The 15,510-nt window shown below is 37.8% G+C and overlaps 7 protein-coding genes across 7 annotated transcripts; 6 read left to right on the top strand and 1 right to left on the bottom strand.

The window, feature by feature from the left end:
• Positions 1 to 11: 11 nt before the first annotated feature.
• On the top strand, positions 12 to 1,770 carry MONOS_1557 (uncharacterized protein; the record flags this gene model as incomplete). The annotated part of the gene is made up of 5 exons (XM_067868455.1): positions 12 to 151; positions 205 to 269; positions 344 to 572; positions 628 to 734; positions 835 to 1,770. The coding sequence occupies 5 exons, from the start codon at positions 12 to 14 to the stop codon at positions 1,524 to 1,526; spliced, it is 1,233 nt and encodes a 410-aa protein (XP_067720642.1). The 3' UTR covers positions 1,527 to 1,770.
• A 386-nt stretch (positions 1,771 to 2,156) lies between these two features.
• MONOS_1556 (putative 5-nitroimidazole antibiotic resistance protein NimB) lies at positions 2,157 to 3,052 on the top strand. The gene has a single exon (XM_067868445.1). The coding sequence runs from the start codon at positions 2,190 to 2,192 to the stop codon at positions 2,769 to 2,771; it is 582 nt and encodes a 193-aa protein (XP_067720641.1). The 5' UTR covers positions 2,157 to 2,189; the 3' UTR covers positions 2,772 to 3,052.
• An 89-nt stretch (positions 3,053 to 3,141) lies between these two features.
• Positions 3,142 to 3,869, top strand: MONOS_1555 (putative 60S acidic ribosomal protein P1-2). Its single transcript, XM_067868435.1, has 2 exons — positions 3,142 to 3,544; positions 3,627 to 3,869. Coding segments are annotated over exons 1-2 (351 nt in total). The 5' UTR covers positions 3,142 to 3,195; the 3' UTR covers positions 3,629 to 3,869.
• Positions 3,870 to 3,914: 45 nt separating this feature from the next.
• On the top strand, positions 3,915 to 6,796 carry MONOS_18685 (uncharacterized protein). The gene is made up of 7 exons (XM_067871727.1): positions 3,915 to 4,153; positions 4,231 to 4,324; positions 4,381 to 4,509; positions 4,571 to 4,677; positions 4,740 to 5,396; positions 5,559 to 5,690; positions 5,882 to 6,796. The coding sequence occupies exons 1-7, from the start codon at positions 3,932 to 3,934 to the stop codon at positions 6,713 to 6,715; spliced, it is 2,175 nt and encodes a 724-aa protein (XP_067720639.1). The 5' UTR covers positions 3,915 to 3,931; the 3' UTR covers positions 6,716 to 6,796.
• Positions 6,797 to 6,817: 21 nt separating this feature from the next.
• Positions 6,818 to 9,224, top strand: MONOS_1554 (putative splicing factor, arginine/serine-rich 12). The gene is made up of 4 exons (XM_067868424.1): positions 6,818 to 6,977; positions 7,027 to 7,081; positions 7,130 to 7,766; positions 7,985 to 9,224. The coding sequence occupies exons 1-4, from the start codon at positions 6,829 to 6,831 to the stop codon at positions 9,127 to 9,129; spliced, it is 1,986 nt and encodes a 661-aa protein (XP_067720638.1). The 5' UTR covers positions 6,818 to 6,828; the 3' UTR covers positions 9,130 to 9,224.
• Positions 9,225 to 9,431: 207 nt separating this feature from the next.
• MONOS_1553 (putative WD40 repeat-containing protein) lies at positions 9,432 to 13,316 on the top strand (the record flags this gene model as incomplete). The annotated part of the gene is made up of 4 exons (XM_067868413.1): positions 9,432 to 9,500; positions 9,545 to 9,613; positions 9,677 to 9,781; positions 9,891 to 13,316. 4 exons carry the CDS (start codon positions 9,432 to 9,434, stop codon positions 13,314 to 13,316), a joined length of 3,669 nt encoding a protein of 1,222 aa, XP_067720637.1.
• A 355-nt stretch (positions 13,317 to 13,671) lies between these two features.
• On the bottom strand, positions 13,672 to 15,474 carry MONOS_1552 (uncharacterized protein; the record flags this gene model as incomplete). The annotated part of the gene is made up of 8 exons (XM_067868402.1): positions 13,672 to 13,854; positions 14,020 to 14,430; positions 14,558 to 14,773; positions 14,832 to 14,978; positions 15,038 to 15,186; positions 15,255 to 15,291; positions 15,356 to 15,366; positions 15,468 to 15,474. The coding sequence occupies 8 exons, from the start codon at positions 15,472 to 15,474 to the stop codon at positions 13,672 to 13,674; spliced, it is 1,161 nt and encodes a 386-aa protein (XP_067720636.1).
• Positions 15,475 to 15,510: the final 36 nt, after the last annotated feature.

Here is a 15,510-nt window from a genome sequence, read left to right as displayed (position 1 = left end):
GCTAAGACAAAATGCCACCTAAAGCAATTCCCTGCCCTTGTTGCGGGAAAATGTTTTTTAAGGCCTCTTTGCCTTTTCATTTGAAAGACTGTCAAATTCAATCTCAATACATAGAAATTCCCTGTCAATATTGTGATACTGAAGTTCGAAAGTATGCTGTTTGAGTTTGATATTGACAAATAAAAGTAATTAATTCTTCTTGAGATGTGATATGGAGCATCATCTAAAGACTTGCTCAGCAGCTAAAGAAGCAATGCGCAAACTCAAAAGTTCGTTGCAAAGCTACAATCATTTTCATGTTTTTCTTTGAATTGAATTTTCTTTCGTTTTTGTATCGCAATAGCTCGAAGAGGTACAACTTCAACTTCAAGTAGAATTTCCACTTCAACTTATGATAGCATGCCAGCTTTTTCCAAGTCGTCTCCATCAGCAGATATGGCTTCTTTTGCAAGTGGCATGGAAGGAGGCATGTTGATAAACTGTGCTGTTTGTGGAAGAAAATTTTCACAGGACAGAATTGCAAAACATCAGCAGATTTGTAGAAAAGTCAATGAATCTGAATCAAAAAGGCGGTTTGTTGCGCGAACATTGGAGTCCGTACGATTTTATTTTGCTTTTTTTTTAAAGGAGAACATTCAACAGTACGAAGCAAAGATTGTCTGATCTTCCTCCTTCTGCAAGACCTTCTGCTTTTTCGTCGAGAACACACTCTTATTCTTCAAGAGCTAACAATGGTTTGTTTTTCACAGTTTTTTGTTTTTTGTGAAATCAGTATTTTCTTTTCTTTTCTTTTTGAATTAAAATATTATTATTTGCAAACGTCAATTCGTGAAGACAAATGGCGCCAGGAGCACGAAGAGTTTATAGCTGCCATACGTGCAGCTCGGCGTTCGTCTAATTCCTATTCATGTGCGCCTTCATCGCGCTATTCTTCATCGTCTTCTTATCCATCACATTCATCGTATTCCACTTCATCTCGCACTTCAGCCGCCAGCAGAGCCCCCGTTTCTTCAAGAACAAGCACAGGCAGAAGAACTTTGCCCGGCTCCAGCCGCTTGCCGTCTGCTTCCTCTTCGAAAGGGAGAGTTATGACCACTTCAAAGGCAAGCTCTTCTATTGGCACGGCTTCAAGGCAATCTGTTGCCTCTGGTTCGTCTTCATTGAGGCCTTCAATGGGGAGAAGCACAGCAAAGCAAGTGCCGTCCTCATCAGCCAGGCCTCGTGTGACTCAGCGTGCCTCTGCTCCCAGAAGAGAATGGGACGACAGCTTTGCAACTGGTTCCTCGTCCAGAAGTAGCAGCTCGAAGTGGGGTAGTGATAGCAGTTGGGGAGGTGGTGGTGGTGGTGGATGGGGAGGAGGGGGAGGCGGTGGTGGATGGGGAAGAAGTGGAGGAGGTGGTGGAGGTGGTGGCATATCGACTTCGAATGCTACAAGTGCAGACAATCCTTTCTGCACGTCTTCTCTGATGTCGGCTCCTCATCCCACTGCTTCTGCTGCGAGAAAGGGTGGAACGAGCTTGTGGTAATTCTGAGTTTTTTTGCTGTGTGTATTTTGCCTCAAGGGGAAATTGTCAATATTTTTCGTTATTTACCTCAATTTTTTGTTGAACGATAAAATGTTTATGTTAATCATTAGCAACGCAAATAGTTTGTGATTTAGTGAAGACAGAACGAAGCTTCATGCATGTGTAATTTAGTAAGAATTCTTCACATCTCTCTATCTGTTTTTCTTCTTTTTTTTTTTAATAAGAAAGGAAAATCATTATAAAATGCATTATATTTGTAAAATATCAGAAAGCATTACTCTTTCAGAATGTTTCGACTTGGACTATTCTATTTGATGATAAAATAATTTATTAAAAAAATATTAGAAAATTTAAAAGCATTAAAAAAAAAATGTGAAAACTTAACAAAAAAGGAGAGAATGATTGAGAGATTTATTCATCAAATTTCGGTATATTTTTTGAAAAATAAATTGATGAAACAAATATGACTGTTCCTTCTTTCTTTTTCAAAATTGAGTATTATTTTCTAAAACTTCAAAAATAGTGCAGCTAGCAAAAAGTTGAAAAATAATTTGATTTTGTTGATAGATCAACAATTATTTGCAAAAAAAAGACATGACAAGCAAATGATCAAAAGAGTTGCCAAAATAAAAAAAGCATAAAATAGAAAACATCACTTTTGTCATGTCCGAGGAAAAGTCGTCACCGTTTCCACAAGTTAGGCGTAAAGAAAGAGAGTCCAGTAACGAGGAAGCATTAAAGCTGCTTTCAACTCAGAATTACGGAGTTTTATCACTTTGTGGAGCAAATGGCTATGGCTATGGAGTTCCGATGAATTATGCTTTTGATGGACATAATTCTTTATATTTTCATTGTGCGAGTGAAGGTTTCAAAATAGATAGCCTTCGTTTAAATAACAAGGTCAGCTTTTGCGTCATTGGTGAGCATGAAGTTAATTTTAAGTCATTAACGACATCCTATTCGAGCGTAATCGCTTTCGGAATATTGGAAGAGCTTATATCAGCCGAAGATAAAAGAAAAGGGCTTTCGTGCTTTATTGAATCTGTTGTTTCAGAACTTCCTGAGAAAGCAAAAACTTCAATGCTTACAAATTCACTTCAGAAAGTGACAATTTTGCGTTTAAACATTGAGCATTTAACAATGAAAGCACATATTATCAAGCCAAAAGCGGATGAAGATTCAAAGGAAGAAGATAATTTGACATTAGAAAGTTTTATGAAAAAAAATGAAAAAGATGAAAGTTAGATAAAGAAATATGTATTTTTCGTGATATACATTTATTAGTTTAATAGTTACTGTTAGTTTTTAGTATGCATCCATCGATAAAACATTTTATTTTCTTTTATTAGAATAATGCGTAACATATTTGAGAAATTGAACTAACAATGAATTAATTTCATAAAAGATTTTGCGCACTTGTTTTATGTTCTAATTTATCGAATTTTAAATAACAAAATTGAGTTTGACTGATTTATTGGAATTTTTATTTTGTTTCATTTTATTCAAATATTGAGTGATTATTCGTTGATTTTTTTTTTTTTAACAAGAGGAGTAGAAATATTGAAGATTGTTAAAATGGATGAAACTGAAACTTTCAAATCAATGTTAACCCTTTATAATATATAATTATAATTCCGAAAGTCGACTTTAAAAAATTGATCAATAAAAAATGGCAACAAAAGAAGAACTTGCATGCGTTTATGCCGCTCTCATCCTCCATGACGACAAAATTGCAATCACAAAGGATGCCATCCAAGCAATTTTAACAGCTGCCAATGTTAAAGTTCCAGCATATCTTCCAGTGTTGTTTGCAAAGATGCTGGCAAACAAAAACATTGAGGACCTTTTGTTCTCAGGCGGAGCTGTTGCTGCTCCAGCCCCAGTTGCTGCAGCTGCATCCTCAGAACCATCTCACAAGGATGACAAGAAGAAGGGAGATGACAAGAAGAAGAAGGAAGAAGAAAAGAAGAAAGTTGAAGAAGAGGAAGAACAAGATCTTGGTGGTCTATTTGACTTCTGTATGTTTTATTAATTATTATTTTAAGAATTTTTATTGTTTATTTTAATAATATATTATCTTTTCTTTTTTGTTTATTTCAGAACTTAAAATACTCGCATGTCAATATGTCCCTATTTTGACATCATTTCTTCTTGGAAATTTTTTAACATGAATTTTACAAGAAGAAATTGAAAATTCGGTTCATTTTTTTATCAAGATTTTGGTTTGAAAAACAGAAAAAAACCATCAAAAATTATAGAAGATTATAAATTTGATTTTTCATTAAGTACTGACTTTTTAATTTGATTTCTTTTCTCTAAAGTTCATAAAAAGCGTTTTGAGCCAGAAAGTATTATTTTCTGAAAAAGAACTTAATTGATCATAAATGTAATGAATTTATTAAAATATGTCCAATTCTAAAGTACCAGATTTTTCGAAACTTACAACTTTAGAACGGCAGGACGAAAGATTTTCCAATCTTCACAATGATAACGATGAGGAATGCACAAGATGCGATCTTCGTTCTCATGCTGAACAAGAGCGAAAGTCAGATCGAACATTTTTTCTTTCAAAACGACGAAAAGATTTCAATGAACCAACTAAATTGTTAGAGGTCCAAGAAATTGAGGTTTACAATAAAATTGTTGAGGAAAATTCTTTCATCTTTGAGAAATACATTTTTTTAAAAATGCTTTTTTTGATTAGATGAATTTAAAATTAATGCTTCAACAACTTGAAACTGCCAGAAAAGAAGACCAATATCAAGTGTTACAGAAACTTCGATATTTGACATGCACCAGTTTATTGGATATTTTAATAATTTTTAAGAATTTGTTTGATAAATTAAAAATTTAGAAAAATTCGACGAAGCACTAAAAGAGGCAATGTTACTTGTGCAAATCATGTCTCATGTTGTTTTATATTTGAGTGATGTTGAAAATCCAAAAATGCAATTCGAATCTTCGCTTATTCTTATTAATTTAAGTTATGTCAAGTTATTTCATTGTGTTATAATAATATTAATATCGATTAAATTTATTTGCAGTCAATAAATGTGATCAAGAACAACTTATTTCATTTTTGTATAGCGAATGCATTGAAAAACTTGCAGAAATGTGCCTCAGATCTCCATACATTGAAATTGTTGAAAATGTATTTTGACTCATATTTGCTTTTTTTGTAAAAATGAATGATTATTCTTTCTATAAATGAAGGGAATATGGGCGCTTGGCAATTATGCTCAGGATGGCGAATGTTGTCACCGAATAGGGCAAACAAGGATACTGGATTTGGTTGAAGCCATTATAAATAATTACTTCTTTGAGCATTCACCAAGTAATTCATCTCCTTTTATTGCCTCAAATTCATTGCATCCGCTTTCTCAACAACCTTCCTTTCCTTCGTCTTCGTCTTTATCTTTTCAGCAAGTTTTCAACTCAGATGGATCACAGATGAATATTCAAGCACCAAAGCTTACTCTTAATTCAACAAATGCCTTTGAAGCAAAGATTGCTCTTATGAATTGTGTAATGTTTTTTTTAAGAAACATGTTCTATTTTATCAAGCAAAGCGAGGTGGATTCTTCTTCTTCTACTGCTTCGACTTCTTCTCAATGGGAACCTCCGCAGCAGCATTCTCCTTTTTCTGCTGCCTCATCAACTATGTCAATATCCTCAATAGCATCATCATCGTCGTCTGCCAGTTGTTCTCCACAAATGCAGCATTTAACCTTTTCTGCAATCAAAACTCGTTTTTTTCGTTATCTGCCTTGTTTTTGCTCTTATGCGATGGAAGATGGATCGAAGTCGTTTATTGACATTGTTGTAATTCTTGGTCATTTGATGAGGGACTCTGACAATGCAACACTTAATGTCTGCTAATTCTTATTTATTTTTTTGGAAATATTTACAGTGTTAAATGTTAAAAAAAAATACTTTTTTCTTTTCTTTCATTTTTCCAAATGTTGGTAATCATCCTTATTGTTGAACTTGCCACTGTTTTTTGATTAAATGTTATTCTTTTTTTCAAATAAGCTTGTTCAAAATAGTGGATTTCTTCATAAGTTGTTTTTGGTCGCATCTTTTATTAATGAGCCTCTACCATTATCAAATTGCTTGTCTATTTTCAATGAATATGCCTTGGCAACAAATGACGAATTTCCTCAGGTTTGTGGCGTGTTTTTTTTTTTTTTTTTTTTTTTTTTTTTTTTTTTTTTTTTTTTTTTTTTGGTTCTTTATGTTCTCATCAATATATGAGATAAATCATAATTCTTTTAATTTCTCCTTTTATTTGATATGATTTGATTTTCAATCCCATGTTTCATCACAAATGCACCTTCAATTTCCTCATTGAGCAGATGCTGATAAAAGGTGGAGCATTGGTTGTTGCTCTGCATGCACTTAATTATTATGTAACAAATCTTTCAATCGAAGCGATTCTCCTTCTGAACAACCTCACCGCAGGCAGAGCTGAAGACGCACAATATGTTGCTGAGAACGACGATATCCTGGCGAAGTTGTGTGAACACTGCACAAGCACAAAATGGCTTTGTGATCCCAGAATAATCCGGAATTCTGCTCTTGTTTTAACAAATTTGATAAACCAGAAAGTGTTTTTTGATCACTTAATCAATTATCATGTTGTTTCTGCACTGTGTTGTGCGATTCCGTGGGCAGAAACTTCAACCGTCAGAAGGTTTTTAGTGGGAATACGGAGAATGCTTTTTATTGGAAAGCAAAACGCACTTTATTTGTTGGAAAAAGAGAAAACGGAAGAAATGGAACAGATGAAAGAGGAGAAGATGGAAAAAGAAGAAGGAAGCGAAGAAGATTTAACAAAGACAAAAGGAATGGATGAATGTGAAGACAAAGAAGAAGATGATGATGATAAAACTCTTCTTGGAGATGATAATTCTTTCAATTGTTTTACTGAAGAGGAGATTTGCGAGTACAACTTTTGTCTTCTGGAGCTTTTAAATGAAAAGGGTATAAAATTGATTGAAGACCTTCAACATTCTTCAGATCCAGTTATTGCAGGTGAAGCACGGACTATCAAAGAGGCGTATTTGGATAAAGTTGAAGGCCTTATAATTCGAAATATGGATAATGATGATGAAGATTATGATGAAAGCGAAGGCAGTGAACTGGAAGCTGACACTCATGAAGATCCATTTGACGCGTTTAATACTTGAAAATGACTTATTACTTTATTAATTAAACATTTTTATTTCAGTGGTTAATGTTCAAATTTTTAAAGAATAATTTTGCGTTAGATCAAAAATAATTTAACATTTTTTTTGCACCAATGTCTTTTGCATTTCAGCAAAATGACATTGAAACAGAAAGTGGAAAAAAATCAATTTATGTAGCAAATATTGACCCTTCTTTTCAGATTCAGCAAATAGTCGAGCTATTTTCGACTTTTGGAAAAATACTCGATACTCGCGTATTTCCGTGTGAATCTTGTTTATTAACAAAATACATTTCAAAAAAATATTATTAGAGATCCGTCAAATGGTCTTCTGATGTGCATGATCGATTTTGAGTCAAGCAAATCAGTTTGCAATTAGTAATTTTTTTGAAATAAACAGCATCTTTTTTTCAAGGCTGCAGAAGCTTCAGCAATGAATGGCGAAGAATTGCTGGGTCATCCTCTTCACGTTGCACAGTATGGACCACCAAAGCCAATGCAATTCCCTCTTACTCCAATGCCAACAATCGGATCAGGTGTTTTACCCACTCCTGGAATAGCTGCAATTCCAACTGCCTCGGAGCAGCCAAGTCGAAGCATTTATGTTAATCAAATAAATAGCATTGCAACGCCAGAACAGCTTAAACAGCACTTTACCGTTTGCGGTCCGGTGAAGGATGTGCGAATTCTAGGTGACAGTTCACAACCATTTCGATATGGATTCATTGAATTCTTCTCTGTTGAAGATGCAGAAAAGGGACTTTTGATGAATGGGACTACGTTTATGGGAATGATGCTGAAAGTTGGGCGAGCCAAAGGTCCTCCTCCAAATTTGAGACCTTCTCCGCAAATGTTAACTCTTTCATCGAGCAAGCCTACTCCTCCTGTCAAGCCACCAGAAGTTGCAGCTATTCCTGCATCTGTCGCGTCTCTTACGTCTGCTTTTAGCACTACTACATCATCTCTTACTGGGCTGCAGAGCGTTTATAATACTGAAAGCACTTTTGAAACCGTTAAGGCTACGCTTATGGAGAAGCTCGCATTGATTGATGGTATTTCAAGAGTTGAGTTGAGTGTTGTCAATATGTTATTGGATTTCTGTGAGCTTTAATTTGTGACCATGATCCTTTTTTTTTCAGGAAGATAAGATTTTTTTCATTTATCTTTTTGTCATTTTTTTCTTCATTGTTTTAATTCATTCAAATTGTGTTTGATATTATTTCCTGTGAAATCACAACTGTCAATATGCATCTGATGTTTACAATTTCAGCGGAAAGAAAAGTGAAAGAAGCACAAAAGAAGAGGAAAGGAGGACATTCTTCTTCATCTCCATCTTCAAGTGACAGCTCAAATGATTCGTCTTCATCAGAAGAAGAATCAGATCGTTCAAAGAGACACAGAAGGAGAAGAAGACACAGCAGAAGCAGGACAAGAAGCAGAAGCAGAAGCAGAAGCAGAGGACACAAACGCAGCAGAAGTCGGGATGACAGACACGCAAGAGACAGAAGAAGGAGGAGGAGAAGTCGGAGCAGAAGCGACAGCAGAAAAAGAGACAGAAGACACGATAGAGATAGAGACAGAGATAGGGACAGGGAAAGAGACAGGGAAAGAGAAAGAGAAAGAAAAGGAGCAGATGCGCAGAAGAGGGGGTACAGAGAGAAAGGGGAAGCGAAGAAAGAGGAGTGGAAGATTACAGTGCGAGATGATACAAAAGAAGAAGGGAAAGCAGCTTCGACTGAAAAAGCAGAGGAAAAGAAGACATCAAAGCAAACAGAGGCAGAAGGAAGTGGCAGTAGTCATCATTCTGAGCAAGGGAAAGAGAAAGACGGGCATAAAAAGGAAACAGATGTGAGCTCAAAGAAAGAAGATGCGAAAGAGAAAGAGAAGGAAAAGGAGAAAGAGAAAGAGAAGAAGGAGAAAGAAAAAGAAAAAGAAAAAGAGCAAAAGGCAGTGCAAGGAGAAACAGGGAAAATCGCATTAATTGAGGAAACCCAGCCAACAGAGAAAAATTGCACTGAAACAAAAGAAGAAGGTAAATCTTCGAGTTCTTCCAATGTGAAGACAGGAGAAGATGGAAAAACATCAGTTAAAAATGAGAGGCATCATAGCAATCATCATCACCGTCACAGCAGAGGCAGAAAGGATAGAAGAAGAAGAAGTGAGTCTGAATCATCATCTTCTTCTTCTTCTTCTCGTTCTCGTTCTCCTTCTTCTGATCGCAGCTCTTCTTCTTCCTCTTCGTCCACTTCACTTTCTGATGATGAGCATAAAAGGGATAATAAGGGAAAAACAAGCAATTCAAAAGATGAGCTTGCAAAATCCAAAAGAGGAAGAGAAGAGAAAAAGCACAGAAGCCGTGGCCACAGCGCAGACAATGAATTGCCTGATGCAGGCAACAAGGATTCTCGAAAATGAATGAAAACAGATTCAAGCTAATTTTTTTATATTTATAATAAATTTTTTAAAGTAAGTTATTCAAAGATAAAAATCAAACATCTCGTAACATCAATTTATCTGTTTTTTTCTTTTTCAAAAAAATTGCGAAGACAAAGCTGAATATATTTATTAACAACAGGATGTTGACTGTTTAAATGAATCGTATAAAAATGCAAATGTTAATCAATTAATTATGGTTGCATTTTTTCAGATAACTTTTTATTTTGATTCCTTGGTGAAGGTTTTCAAAAATGATGAGATCACGAACTGAAAGGATAGACATGCCTCCAAAGAAGCGTTTACAAAAGCGTACTATAGATTTTCATTCCTCGCTTGTGCGAACAATTGAAGTTTGTTATTCTCTTTCCACTTTACTCGTCAAATGTTTTTTCAGAATCGCATATATTTCCCAAGATTTTATGATAAACCTCCATTTGATCCATCATCAAGTGAATCAAGAAATGTTTGCAATTACTTTTTTTATCTTTTCAATTTAATATTTTCGATAATCATTCGATTTCAAAAGATCTCTTTACCCCCTTTTTATGAGCACAAGCCAGCTAGCAATGCATGCACTAGATTTGTTCATACATCAACAAATAATGAAGCTCTTCCACTTGGAGCTGTCACTGTTTGCTTTCAATTATTCATTTCATTTCTTTAACAACAATAAAAATCACTCAATTCGTTTTATTATGTGTTATTTCTTTAATTTTTTATCATTCTTTGCTTTTAATCAGTGGACGCCTGATGCACGACATGTTTTTACTGGAAATTCTGTTGGATACGTCACAATTTGGAATGGAATGACTTATCAATTTGGTTCTGTAGTTACAGTAGATACAACAGCTATTACGACAATGACATGGACTCACAACAACGAGTTTTTAATGATAGGTTCCCATAAAGGAGATGTGCAAATGAGAACTTGCACATTGAATCCAGAATGGAAGTGGACTGCCCATTCTCACCCAGTTCGTGGCCTTTGCTTGTCTCCAACTGACAGCTTCTTAGCTACATGCTCTGATGATATGTACATTAAAGTGTGCCCGCTTGGCCGTGAAAGAGATGCACGAACGCTGAAAGGGCACGATGCAAGAGTGAAAGGAATTGATTGGCATCCATCGCTTGGTGTGCTGGTGTCTGGTAGTGGTGATGGAACAATGAAACTGTGGGATGTGCGAATGAAAGATGACGCAGCATGTGTGAAGACCATCAATGCTCATCGCGAAGAAGTCTCTGGGGTCACGTTCAATCCTGTGAATGGAACACATCTACTGTCGTATGGCAGAGACGAGACAATAAAAATGTGGGATGTCCGGTTTATGCGCGACGCTGGAGCAAGCGATTCCTTGTTTGGAGCTGGCAAAAAGCGCGGAGCAGTGAACATGTGGCAGACGTACGAGCAGACCACACAGAAGATCCGCTGGCATCCATTTGAGGAGAAGCTGTTTGTGGAAGGGACAACCGAAGGGATGCTGCGGTACTATTTAAGCGACACGCCAGATGCGATTGAGACAGTCACTGCACACGACAGAGGGATCACCGACATGTGCTGGCACCCGCTCGGCAACTCGCTGGCCACGGCGTCGGAAGACAAAAACACGAAGTTCTGGAGCAGAACCCGGCCAGGCGACGGGCTGATCGACAGGTTTATGGCTGGGCAGAATGTGTTTTCAGAGATGGATGTGTTTGTGCGGCAGATGAATGTGCTGAAGCTGTTTGACCGCGAAGAGAAGATGAGGATCATGGCGCGCGAGGCTATGGCAGCATCGGAGTCTGGGAAAGTGGCAGTTGGAAGCATCATCCAGCCGCCTGACACGATCACGTCGTGTGTCACTGCAGCGTCTGTTGCCTCTGGTTTTGCCTTCACTCCTTCTGCAGCCTCTTCATCTGCCTTTGCTGCGATGAACCCTTATCAGCACATCCGCGACAGGGCATCCTCGCTGCATGGGCTGCGCTCCAGTGCAGTGAGCTGTCTGGTTGTGGGGAACTCCCGCGGAGAGCCTGCACCATCGCTTGCGCTGCTTTCGGCTATTGTGCCTTCGGTGATTGTGCATCCACATCTTGCGTCGATCGCTTTGAATGCAGCTGGCTTCAGCTTCTCGCGGAAGGAAAGGTTGAAGGCGTTTAGAGATGGAGATAAAGAGAAAGGGAATCCGACACTATTGACAGGAGATGCTGCCCTTCTTCCTCATTCTCTTTCGTCGTACTTGGACAGCTGGGATGAAGAAGACAGCACTGTCAACTGGATGACCGAAGGTATTGCGAAAGGGATGGTCGCTGCAGAGCGGGAGAACTGGAGGGTTTTGAATGAGTCTGATGAGAATGATGAGCTGATGATGGCTGACGATACCAACAAAAACGAGAGTGAGCAAAATGCTGCTGCTGTATCGTCTGTGCAGCCGAGGCAGCTTCCACAACTGCTCCAACGAATCGCAGGATTGATCCCAATCAATTCAGCATTGTTTTCACAGTCAACATCTCTTTCAACTGTCTTACGTGGATCTTCATCTCAAACAGCCAGGTCATTTATCTCTCCCTCACATGCATTCTCCTCCTCTTTCCCGCTCTGTGGCTCTCTGAAACTTCCCATCCGAGCAGCCCCTCCCATCATGGGTGGCATTGCAGACCCGATAACCATGTTCTATTCACTCTTCTCAGCCACACTGGATGACAGATGGACGAATGGGTATTCTGCAAGTGACTATGTGGAGCATGTGTGCGACGGGGCATACATCAATGCAGCACTGGAGAAAAGACACACAGACAGCCAATTGACACGCATAATACGAGTCAGAGAAGGAGAGGAAGATGTCAGAAACAGACTCAACAGAATGTATGGCAAAAGAAACAGGATGCAGCATTTTGCAAAAGGATCGCAGATGTCAAAGAAAGAAGAGGAACTTGCAATGTTGATAGAAAGACTGAAGAAGAAAGGATTGATGACAATTGACACAGTCGAGCAGATCAGCCGTTTGCATCGCGAAATGATGAAAGTAGCAGCAGAAGAAGAAGCAAAGAAAGAAGTCGAAGCGAAAAAAGAAAGTTCAAACGAAGCAATTAGTGATGCTAATGCACAAAGCACAAATCATGTTGCAGATCTGGAGCTTGATGTGGTTGGAGAGAAAGAGAAGGAAAAAAGCAGAGATGAAAGAGAAAAAGAGGAACAGATGCAAGAACAAGAAGACGAAGAAGAAGCTATGAATCAGCGGGATGCTGCTTTTGAAGCTCTTCAAACAGGGAAAGAAGTGGAGAGAGGGACATTTGCGTCGTCTGGGAACGAAAACGGGATTGATCTTAAAAGCCTAGCAAGAGTGGTGGATGTTGAATGGACAACACCCACAGGAAGGAAAGAAGCGCTGAAGGAGATTCGATTCACTGCCAGTGCAGGAGTGCGGCTGAGGCAGAGCGACATCAACAAACCCAAAGCAAATAGCCTTTTCTTGTCGCATCTGGACGAGGAAAAGCCTGAGCTTGTCTATGACCCTGCTGATAATCCTGCGTATTCCTTAATCTCCATTTCATCTGGCACGCCTGGCACATCTGGCTCTGAGAAAAGACGTAGAAGAAATCCAATGTCAAAATCGTCTCCTCTGTATGCCTCTTCTTCTCTGTGCCATTCTCAGTGTACGAACAAGAATCTAAACTTACTCGACATTGGCACTTCCAACGGCCATTCTCTGATCCATCAGCCAATCTACGGGCAGAACAAGCCGCACGACATGTTCACCCGCTCCAACTCCGCATTCGGCGCATCATCTTCCCGCAACCCTTCCTCCGCTGGTTTCTCATTCATCCCTCCTCCTTCACTCAACACTGTCCCTTGTTTGCCCTCTGCACGCCCAACCATCTCATCTCTTGGTCGCTCTTCACTTTCCTCCCCAAATTCTTCACTTGTGCTTGGAGATAACATCTTCAACCCGATCTTCCAGGGCGCCTCTGTCATGGCCAAGCCAGCCACATACCCCACTTCGCTGCTCACCTCACCACTTCAAACGTATCTTCCTGGTGTCACTCACCCACTTCAGCAGTCTCCCCTGACTATGCCACAGAGCTCCTCCTTCGCTTCTTCCTCACCGTCGTCACTCAGCCAGCTTCAGCTGAAAGAACTCGATAGAATAAGAAGAATGGCGGACAGAATGAGAGAGGCGGCAGATGTCTGATGAAAATGATTGAGATTGGTTTTTTTAAGAATTTTTTTTTTCTGTTTTGTTTTCTATTCGTGTAATTGTTGTTATTAAACCCTTTTTAAAAGGAATAAATAAAATTGAAATAATATTTTACAAATTATTATTTTTTGTTTGTTTGTTGTTGAAAGGCTATCCTCAAATTGACATGTACATCCCCACAATTATTCTTCTAAACTAATTATGGAAGAAATAGCGCAATCATCAAAACCGAAAAATGAAAAAAAATAGAAAAAAGAAAAAGAAAAAGAAAAAAAGAAAATATACAACCGCTGAAGCACGCGTGTGTGAAATGGTTATAAAAAAAATATCAATGAGACCGAAAAGAAGTTCAAGAGAGTTTCTGTGTGATGTTCTCTGTCTGTTCTTTTGGCTCGTCATTTTCGTCGTTTGGTGAAGTGAGATCGATTACAATTCGGGTGATGACATCGCGCTGTTCGTGCAGAGGCACATTGAAAAACTTCTCCAGCTGAATGCGAAGCGACTTGAGTGACACTTCAGAGTTGTCTTCGAGCTGTAATAACAATTTTTTTGTGTGTTTAAAAAAAAATAATTATTATTGTTATTATTATTTAGAAGAAGAAATGAGAAGATTGAGAATTTATTTTGAATATAAGCAATTAATTAATTAAAAAGCATTCAAAACTTCAAAAAAATAAATATAATAATTGCAGCACACCTGATCGAAAATTTGGCCAATCTTAGCAGCAAGTTGAGCAGCTGTTGGTGGAGGTATTTTAGCTGGACCTTTATGGCTGACTTTACCCGATGCATCTTTTGATGAAGATGACGATGAAGATGAAGCTGAAGAAGAAGAAGCGCTTTTGGATCCGTCTTTCCTTTTTGTCTTCTTGCTTTCCTTTACTGTCGCACCTTCAGCCTCCACTTTCGCATCCCACTCTGCTTTCTTCCCGCTCTTCACATATTCATCGTATTTCTTATAGTACTCTTGCCTCTCCTCTTCAGACATCTTCACATATGGCTCCTTTTCTGCATCTGTCAGCGAACTCCACAGATCTGCTGCTCTCTTTGTCACTTCCTGGTTGGATGGTGTGGTGCCTGGCATTGCATCTTCCATGCTTTTTTGTATCTGTAAGAGTTGCATTACATTTGAATAACAAGTAAAACAGCCAATCAATCAACAGTCCAATCAGAAAAGAACAAAAAAATAAATTATTTATCGTAACATTTGGAGTGAGTGCAAAAAAATTTCACACTTCGTTTCTCTTTGCTTTGAAGAAGTGGAGATATGCAGCTGAGAATCGTTTGGGTGCGTTGGGGTCTTTTGGAACTGCCTTCTTTTTCTTCTTCTCTTCGGCTCCTTTTTCTGCGCCTTCTTCGGCTTGTGGAGTCTGAGATACCTGCCTGCGCTTCTTTTCATTTGAACTTATCGGTTGAAGTGATGAATCTGTCTGAATTCGTCTTTTTGCTGTCTAATAGTTTTTAAACGTTTTAAAAAAACATTGCATTCATATAAAAATCAAAGACAACCTTTTCCATGTCTTTTGGAGCTTTGAGGAATGAAAGAAGACGAGTAATCACTTCATCTTTTGTTCCTGTATGCGGAATACATAAGAATCTACAAAACTGTCTTAATTTATCCGCTGTTTGCTTTTTAAATCGAACTGTAACAAGAGCCTTAAAAATGTATTTAAAAAAAAAGTGATTTCTGTGAAAAGGATCCAACAGCTACACACTTCTTTTCCTTCCAATCCATTAATCGTCTTCAGACTCTCTATTGATTCATCTTGCGGTTTTTCTATTCCTGTTATCGATAAATATAAATCTGACATTACGTCGAGATATTGTCTATCTTCAAAATGGTAAGCAATCATTGGAATTTTTCCTGTCAAAACAATAATTAAAAAATCAAATTATTGTTTATTTTTGAAAAAATAACGGAAATAATCAAACCAAGTTCCTGTCCTGTTTCATGTTGTGTTGTTGAATGCTGTATTAATAAAAAAATTATCGTTTTGATATTTTAAATAAATAAAAAATAAAAAAAGACAAACGTCAGGTGCATCTTGAAATTTAATGCAATGTAATGTTATTTGTCAAGAATTGATTTTGATAAAGAATAAATTAAAAATAATTGCAAAAATAGATAACGAAAATTGAGGCAACCTGACATTTCTCAAATAAAAATAATAATCATAATTATGGCAAA

Source organism: Monocercomonoides exilis (assembly GCF_001643675.1).
Source record: "Monocercomonoides exilis strain PA203 chromosome Unknown scaffold52-633478, whole genome shotgun sequence".
NCBI lineage: Eukaryota > Preaxostyla > Oxymonadida > Polymastigidae > Monocercomonoides > Monocercomonoides exilis.
Note: the sequence above shows the minus strand (reverse complement) of the source record. Positions and strands in the feature narration are given on the sequence as shown.